Genomic DNA, 9552 nt, shown 5'->3' with positions numbered 1-9552 from the left:
TATTATTATTATTATTATTATTATTATTATTATTATTATTATTATTATTATTATTATTATTTTATTGTTAATTATTACTACTATTATTATTATTATTATTATTATTATTATTATTATTATTATTATTATTATTATTATTATTATTATTATTATTATTATTATCTCTACATATTACAAACCGTAAAGGTTTAGTCTGACATGTCACTCTGACAGAAAGTCTGACAAATTCAGTCCATTTGTAATTTTCTAATAATTACTAATTAACTCTGTTAATTCTATTAATATTACACGTGTACCAATCACACACCAAATTATACCACTAATTAACAAAAACTACGCCTTTAAAAAAGAAAACTGTGAAAAAATAAAAACCCACTCTCTTCTAAAACCGTCACCACTGCACCCCTCTCTCTCTCTCTTCTAAAATCCGAAAACCTCACCCTTTTCGCCAGAGAAGATGGCCGAAGACTGCCGCAATCGACCATGCCACTACCATTAATTTATCCGTTACAATTTTACGCACCTAATGGTATAAATTTTGTAATCATCGATTGTATTAATTTTTTTGCCCTAATATTCTCTTTTTATTTCAACGACGATAGTATTTTGCTTATATATTGAAGATTGTATCTGGTTCTTGGTTTTTACCATTTATTGAAGTTTTACGAGGTATCTTTGAGAAATTGATAGTAGCTTGAAGTGGAATGGTCACAACCCTAATCATCACCCAATATACCGTTCTTTTCCTCACCCAATTTTTTACATAATCATCAATAGAACCTTCATCTCGATCAGAAGTATTCGACTTTAGGGCACAAATCTGTGAATCGATTTGTAAAGTCATCTCGATATCTCCTTAGATCTCAATCTCAATCGACGTAATCACAAATACAGGTTATCTTTTTTTATGTTTATAACTATTTTAATTTTTTTTAAGCATTATTCCATTTATTCGAAATAAAATATAACATGAATGTTAAAGAGGTATCTTTATCACATAGACATATTTTTAAACCGATTATTTCTTTGTTGATTCTAGACCATGAATGGTTTAAAGAGCTTTGTTCATCATATTTGAAAATTTTTTTTATTTATGTTTGTTCATTATATGTATCTTTAGGATAGTATGTTTGGGATAATTGTATTTATACCTGTTTCAGAAATGTTGATTCTTAAGAGGTTAATATTTACACACTTTACAATTAATGGTCATTATATGTATGTTTTGGATAGTATGTTTTCGATAATTATATTTATAAATGTTGCAGCATTGCTGATTCTTAAGATGTTAATATTGGTAATAAGTTTACATATGTTCGACCTTCTTATTACACACAATTTTTAGTGTGTATCGATGCATTTAGAAAAATATCTGTTTAGGTTCATCTGATCTAAATACCCTCCCAAGCAATGTACTATGTTACATATGATTATCGGATTGTGGTTATTCAATATCACGTTTTCATTTTTAATTAATGAAAGAACATTAACACCGAGATGGTGCAAATTTACAATATGTAGCTACAACAACATTTCTCGGAAGTATTTCTTGACATGTAGGTTGACATATCATGTATATTCATTGTTGTTGCACGGTTTTTAATTGTTCACTCGGTAAGCGCTAAATTAGTTTTTTTTTATTCAGTTATGTTTTATGAATTACTTTTCGTTTGTAATTGTTGATTGTGGGTTTTGTGATGGTATCTGTATTTGTAGAGGTTTTCCCTGTTGTTCACTCGGTAAGTGCTAAATTAGGGTCTTATGCACTTGAAGTAGTAAAAAAAACGCTTCAATCTGGGTATGTTAGTGGTCTGATTTCCAGCAGGATGTGGTCCTGATTGATTATCACATTTTTTTTTCGATTTAAACCCGTATTTGCAGTACGTGAATGTTTTGTTATCGATTAATAATTGGGCTACTTTAATAAATACTCCATGAGTATGTATGATTCATGATTCGATAATCGAAATTACATTTTTATAAAATACCTAGACCCTAGGACCATCTGTTAAAATGTTCGAATACACTATATCACTCGCCACTCAGGCATACGAATCAATATGTTTAATAATTTATAGAAAAATGATGAACTATTCAATGCATTTTCTATAACACGTCATGTTTTTATGCAGTTTTTGACTACACAATGCTATTGTTGATATATGGTTACATGTGTACGTTCGATGATCTTAGGTGGAAAGTCACAAGGCGACAAAATGTTAGATGCAATCAGGTGATTGTTATGAACGTTTATCAAACCGTCCATAAAATAAATATATTACAATGCAAGTATATCGTTGTAGTTTCTAAAGGTGGTAAAATGGGTCATCCGGATAGGTGGGTAATGGGTCAAAATGGATACTTTCCACTGAACGAGTTAGTATGCAGCCGTTTTATTCAGATGGCAAAATGGGTGGGTTGAGCTGACTTTATTTATCATTTCAACTTGTGATCGTGGTAACCAATTCTATTCGATGGTCTACTCACGGGTTGTTTAACTTGATGACATCCTGTAAGTATCCAATTTTTCAATTTGTTACTGAAATTAAATGAATTTTGTTATGCCTAAATTTGACATCTTGTACTTTAGATATTTATGACAATTTCAAATTTATATAATTTTACATTTAAATTTAGGTTGGTCTGTACAACCCAAATTAGAACATGAAATATGAGATGAATATCTTAAAGGTGATTACTTTTTCAAATTTGTTATGCCTTTTGGTTGTTTGTGAAGTCCACAACATGAAATATGAGATGAAAGGTGATTACTTTTTTTTTCAGACGGGATGTTATGTATTTTATGTAAGGTTAGAACATGACAGCATGTATCTTGGATGAACGCATTTATTGTTATGTCATTCTTATTGTTGTCTAAGTATATTTGGAGTTTTTGTCATAATAAATGCGCAATATGATGTGTAGAGTGATATAGTGATAGTGACTGATGTAGTACCCCAGTTTTAAGATTAGCCTTTTCATCATTGATAAGAGATTACTTACTTCAATGATGATATCATATTGTGGATTAGCTTTGAAACTGCCATTTATGATTAATGCGGGATGAAATTGTAATACAGTGACTTTTTTCCATTTAAAATTTGATAGTAAAAATAAGTTATGGATAGTCATTCTTGATGTCCATGAAAGAAGGAAGCAGCATCATAAATACAACATCAATTTTAGCATACATACCTGACCCACCAAGCTGGCTTGACTACATTTCAACAAAGGGAGCTATAGTGTCTTTCACAAGGGGTTTAGCTTTGGATTTGGTCGATAAGAAGATTCGTGTTAATGGTGTGGCTCCTGGACCTATATGGACACCACCGGAAGCTTCTGCACTCAATGACTATGATACAGGAAGGTTTGGGTCAACTGTGCCCATGAATCGGGCGGGTCAGACGTATGAGGTTGCTCCATCGTATGTGTTCCTAGCATCTGAGGACTCTTCCTACTTTACTGGCCAAGTTCTTCATCCTAATGGTATTATTATCTGTTAATAACTTAATATCAATTATCACACTTTTAATATCGATTTATTATTATTCATTTTTTATTTTATTTTTTATTTTTTTATTTTTTTTTGCAGATGGAACAGTTGTCAATGGATAGTCCTTACGAGTAAAAATATCCGCGCTTCGCTGCGTAGTTGTATTGATCGGTTAACTGTAGGATGCGGTTTCATCGGTTAAATTGTTCGGTTACCAATTATATATTTACAACACTAAGAAGTTTTTAATTCTTTCCCTACAACATGCAACATTATCAACGTTTTGAAAGCCTAATTTGATTCATTTTACATGTTGTATTGCATTAAAAATTACTCCACCGTTTCAAGATAATTATTTTTTCCTTTTAAAGTTTGACTATTAATATTTAAGTTGTATTACGGAGTATATACTTGCTAAAAATTGTACCAGTAAATATACGTTTAAAACTTACTCTATTCATATGAATTAAAAGTACGCTTTTCGCTAGAGGTTATGTTATGAAGTGGGTGTTAATGGAAACGAATTTATACAAAGTTTTTGCAAAATGAATCGTCTATTTTTCAAAATCAGTTGAAATAAAATCAAGGTCTATGGGATTTTGAAATAGATAATTAGTAAAACGATAATAGTCTAAACACTACATTTTGAATTCAGGTGATTATTTAGCAAAACAACTTGTAGTTATAGTTATAGGTTCACATAATTTACTTTTAACAGATACTTGTAACAATATACCGGTATTATTTTACATGTTATTATTTGACTATTTGATTTGATATATAAATAAATAAATAAATGATAAATAGAAAATGAAATAGGAGTTCAGAAGATTAATGTACTTCATATGTCGTTACTCGGTACATACTCAGAAAACCACCTCATAAACTGTGGATAGTTTATACCATAGTTGTATCCTTTTCTACCTACTATCTTATCTCTCTTTTCTCTTTCTTTTTTTAAAACAAAAACACAGCCCAACATTTTTTTATTTTTGTAACTTAAAATAAAGATGATTTAGGTGATTTAAAACCTACACACTCATTGTTAGGTCTATAATCATATAATCATGTTATTATTATCCATTTTTTTCCCTAAATTTAAAACACTCTCAATTTTCCTCTTTTCTTTCAAATCGCTGCCGCCGCCACCATACCCATCACCGTTAGCCGTCACTGATCACCACGCTACCGTCTCCCATCAACGCCGAATTTCGTCCCTTCACTGATCTAAACTCCGATAACCAACTCCGGTGGCTGCAAGGCTTCAAGACCGTCGTTGGCCACCAACAATCCACCAAGCAACCCACTTTTCTTTTCTTTTTTTAACGGCCAACAACTTATGTTCTTGAAGTGTTGTCCGACAAAAATCTGGTAGGTGTAGCTAATGGTCGCTGGTGGTGACGATGGTGGTTGTTATGGCCGCCCCTCCATTTTCTTTTCCAGATCTAATGGCTGCACAGGTCATTGTTGGTGACGGTGATGGTGTTGCTACCATGATGGTGCTGGTAACAGCTAGTGGTGGAGCCGATGGTGCTCTTTGGTGGTAGTGATAGGAGGTTCACGGTGGATGGTGGTGGTGGAACTATGTTTGTAATTGTTAAGAAATTTAAAAAAAAAAAAAAAAATGCTACAGTAGTTACAGTAATTGCTACATTAGCTACAGTGATTGTAGGCGAGGTGGCGAGATATTATTGGTCTCCATTGTCCGTATTTAGTATATAGTATAATATGTCCTTGAATAATATTATAAGAAAAAAGAGTAAAGCTATGTCAAGTTTGTACTTTTGAAATAATTTGACATGTTTGTGTAGTTATTGTAACTTCTCAAGAGAACTTTATATATGAAGCTGTTGAATATTGTAATGATGTATTGATTTTACTAATCACATACTTACAGTTATATGGCTATATTTACTTTATCATTCAAAAACTTTTTCTTAAGCATTTGTTGGCACAACTCTATATAGTATGTTGATGTTGAGGCTATTGCATGTCAACGTGTGGCTGTTGTGACAAAATCCTAATATTTTTTTTTAGGCGAAAAAACAAAAACTTGTATAGATAGCGAAGATGTTTTAAAGGAAAACGTCTTCAACCAATAGTACAAGAATAAAACCATCGAGGCTCGAACTTAGAAAGCGATAAAACAAACTAACTATTTATAACCGAGCATCACCTAACGGTGTTAGTCAATTTTATGAAAACGGTGTGACAAACTCCTATTATAATTTTATTTTTCAAAAAGTTTTATCCTACGCATTAAGTTATCACACCTATAAATAGAGTACTATCCTTAATCTATTTGTTTTGTGTAAATCATAAAAACTTAATCATATTATATTTATTTCATCTACAATAATATACCGTTAATTGATTTAAAATATATGTATCCAGTTTGTTGTATTAAGAGTCACCGTGCAACGCACGGGCTCGGCGAGTTATTATTATATGGGGTGGAGAAGGGAACCTGGTCATTTTTTGGGTACAAGGGTTGAATATGCGAGTTTGTAAGTAATCTTGCAAAACAAATTAATTAAACCCATCTTCCTACCCGGCATTCGACCCGCAAATATGAACCCGGTTCAAAAATGTTACGTTTCAAATTTTTCATCAGGTAGGAGTATTTTTGCTATCCCTAACTAACTCTGAGATACTATAATACGTGACTACTAAGAAATTCAGTTGTGCTTGTTAGAAAAGAAAAAGGAATTTTACAAGTTAACTTGTACCGCTCGATTAACCATAACCTTAATTTGTTCGGCTCAGTTGATTTGGTTGGTTTTGGAGTTCAACACTGGTCAAAGAAAGGGAACTCTTTTCTGCTTTTCTTTTTGTAACTTTTCTTAATTTCCATTATGGAAAGTTATAAAGATAGGAATCAAAAAGTGAAAACATATCCCTCCTTTTTATAGAATGGAGGGAGCACTTAATACTCGTGTTATCATATGATACGCATATTAGGGTTAACGAGTAAAAATATCCGCGCTTCGCTGCGAAGTTGTATTGATCGGTTAACTGTAGGATGCGGTTTCATCGGTTAAATTGTTCGGTTACCAATTATATATTTACAACACTAAGAAGTTTTTAATTCTTTCCCTACAACATGCAACATTATCAACGTTTTGAAAGCCTAATTTGATTCATTTTACATGTTAACTCCACCGTTTCAAGATAATTATTTTTTCCTTTTAAAGTTTGACTATTAATATTTAAGTTGTATTACGGAGTATATATTTGTTAAAAATTGTACCAGTAAATAAACGTTTAAAACTTACTCTATTCATATGAATTAAAAGTACGCTTTTCGCTAGAGGTTATGTTATGAAGTGGGTGTTAATGGAAACGAATTTATACAAAGTTTTTGCAAAATGAATCGTCTATTTTTCAAAATCAGTTGAAATAAAATCAAAGTCTATGGGATTTTGAAATAGATAATTAGTAAAACGATAATAGTCTAAACACTACATTTTGAATTCATGTGATTATTTAGTAAAACAACTTGTAGTTATAGTTATAGGTTCACATAATTTACTTTTAACAGATACTTGTAACAATATACCGGTATTATTTTACATGTTATTATTTGACTATTTGATTTGATATATAAATAAATAAATAAATGATAAATAGAAAATGAAATAGGAGTTCAGAAGATTAATGTACTTCATATGTCGTTACTCGGTACATACTCAGAAAACCACCTCATAAACTGTGGATAGTTTATACCATAGTTGTATCCTTTTCTACCTACTATCTTATCTCTCTTTTCTCTTTCTTTTTTTAAAACAAAAACACAGCCCAACATTTTTTTATTTTTGTAACTTAAAATAAAGATGATTTAGGTGATTTAAAACCTACACACTCATTGTTAGGTCTATAATCATATAATCATGTTATTATTATCCATTTTTTGCCCTAAATTTAAAACACTCTCAATTTTCCTCTTTTCTTTCAAATCGCTGCCGCCGCCACCATACCCATCACCGTTAGCCGTCACTGATCACCACGCTACCGTCTCCCATCAACGCCGAATTTCGTCCCTTCACTGATCTAAACTCCGATAACCAACTCCGGTGGCTGCAAGGCTTCAAGACCGTCGTTGGCCACCAACAATCCACCAAGCAACCCACTTTTCTTTTCTTTTTTTAACGGCCAACAACTTATGTTCTTGAAGTGTTGTCCGACAAAAATCTGGTAGGTGTAGCTAATGGTCGCTGGTGGTGACGATGGAGGTTGTTATGGCCGCCCCTCCATTTTCTTTTCCAGATCTAATGGCTGCACAGGTCATTGTTGGTGACGGTGATGGTGTTGCTACCATGATGGTGCTGGTAACAGCTAGTGGTGGAGCCGATGGTGCTCTTTGGTGGTAGTGATAGGAGGTTCACGGTGGGTGGTGGTGGTGGAACTATGTTTGTAATTGTTAAGAAATAAAAAAAAAAAAAAATGCTACAGTAGCTACAGTAATTGCTACAGTAGCTATAGTGATTGTAGGCGAGGTGGCGAGATGTTATTGGTCTCCATTGTTCGTATTTAGTATATAGTATAATAATTGATGAATTGCTTTATATATTTGTTTATTAAACATTAAATTACTAGTTTTGTAAGCGATGGATCGAAAAATGTTAGTAAACATTAAATTACTAGTTATGTTTGCGATTGTCAATAGGTTAGCATTTTTTTCTGTGTTTATTTCTGTTTTTAAGCGATTAATTTCATAAATTAGCTTGGATTATATGGTGATAGTGACGTACTTCGTCTTATACCCGAGGTCTCGTTTTACATAATTTATTATTCACATTTTGTCCCATTATTATATTCCTCTGTATATTTGTAATGGAGCACAAGCATGCTTTAAGCCAATGGCGGAGCCAGGATTTAACGTTAAGGGTGACATTATGGACTTAAGGTAACGTTAAAAGTGGCGAATTGATGAAGGCTAGTTAATTTTAACGTTAAGGGTGGCACTACGGACTTAAAGTAATATAGGCCAATTGAAAAAAGCTTGTTAAATTTGATGGATCTAGTATAAATACAAAAATTATTATATATAATAATGGGCTTATTAAATTTGTTGAGGGTGGCATTGCCACCTTCGGCCACCCTATTGGCTCCGCCTATGCTTTAAGCTATTTCATTGATGCGGATAACAAACAACAGATTTGGATTATAAGCTCTCTCTGTCGTAGATTATTGGCGTATGCGGAGTGGACAAGATTATGAAGATTGGTATTTTCCCTTGAATAAATATAAAATATTCATGCCTTTAAATAAGGTGTACATAGGCCTAAATAAGACAATACATAAATCATGCGCATTAGACTATGCTATACACATATATGGGCTAAGAATACATAAACAAATATATACAATTAAGAGTTAAAGCTACAAATAGGCTATATACTTTCATCACTACCATCAACCATTCCGCCACCACCTCCACCTCCGCCGTTAACCTCAACACCTGATCGGCTGGTACCCTCTTTGTGACGACCCGGAAATTTTCGACTAATTTTAAATCAAACTCTCGATACGATATAATATTTTTGACACAATAAGCAAAGTCTGTTAGGTTGAATCTCAAAAATTTTGAACTATTTCGTTTATTCAATTGACCTTCGACCATTCCCGACAATTCACGAACAATTAATTGTAAATAGATATCTGTATATATATATATATATATATATATATATATATATATATATATATATATATATATATATATTAATAATAATTGGAAATATAATTTTAAATATTATATGTTGTTGTTATTTAAATTAATTATGTAAAATAAAATAAAAATATGAGATTATGATAATTATTATTTAAAACATAGCTATATATATAGATAAGGTATATTAAATATATATTTTGTGATTTCGAATCTATTTAGTAAACGACACCCTAATTGAGCGCTAATAAAAAAAAGGTCAACTTTTATGATTGATTTTACACCCTAAAAGACCGAAATAAATAAATATATTTAATGTAAAAATTTGAGATTTTTTCGAAGATTTTTATCCGCCACTGATTTTCAACGGAGCACGAAATAATACCCG

The 9552-nt window shown here is 31.8% G+C and overlaps 1 protein-coding gene across 1 annotated transcript; it reads left to right on the top strand.

Annotated features, from left to right (window-relative positions):
* The first annotated feature begins 3143 nt into the window (after positions 1-3143).
* LOC139868347 (glucose and ribitol dehydrogenase-like) lies at positions 3144-3615 on the top strand. The gene is made up of 2 exons (XM_071856680.1): positions 3144-3486; positions 3593-3615. Exons 1-2 carry the CDS (start codon positions 3144-3146, stop codon positions 3613-3615), a joined length of 366 nt encoding a protein of 121 aa, XP_071712781.1.
* Positions 3616-9552: the final 5937 nt, after the last annotated feature.

Source organism: Rutidosis leptorrhynchoides, chromosome 9 (assembly GCF_046630445.1).
Source record: "Rutidosis leptorrhynchoides isolate AG116_Rl617_1_P2 chromosome 9, CSIRO_AGI_Rlap_v1, whole genome shotgun sequence".
Classification (NCBI taxonomy): domain Eukaryota; kingdom Viridiplantae; phylum Streptophyta; class Magnoliopsida; order Asterales; family Asteraceae; genus Rutidosis; species Rutidosis leptorrhynchoides.
The sequence above is the reverse complement of the archived record's forward strand: the minus strand, read 5'-3'. Positions and strand labels throughout refer to the sequence as shown.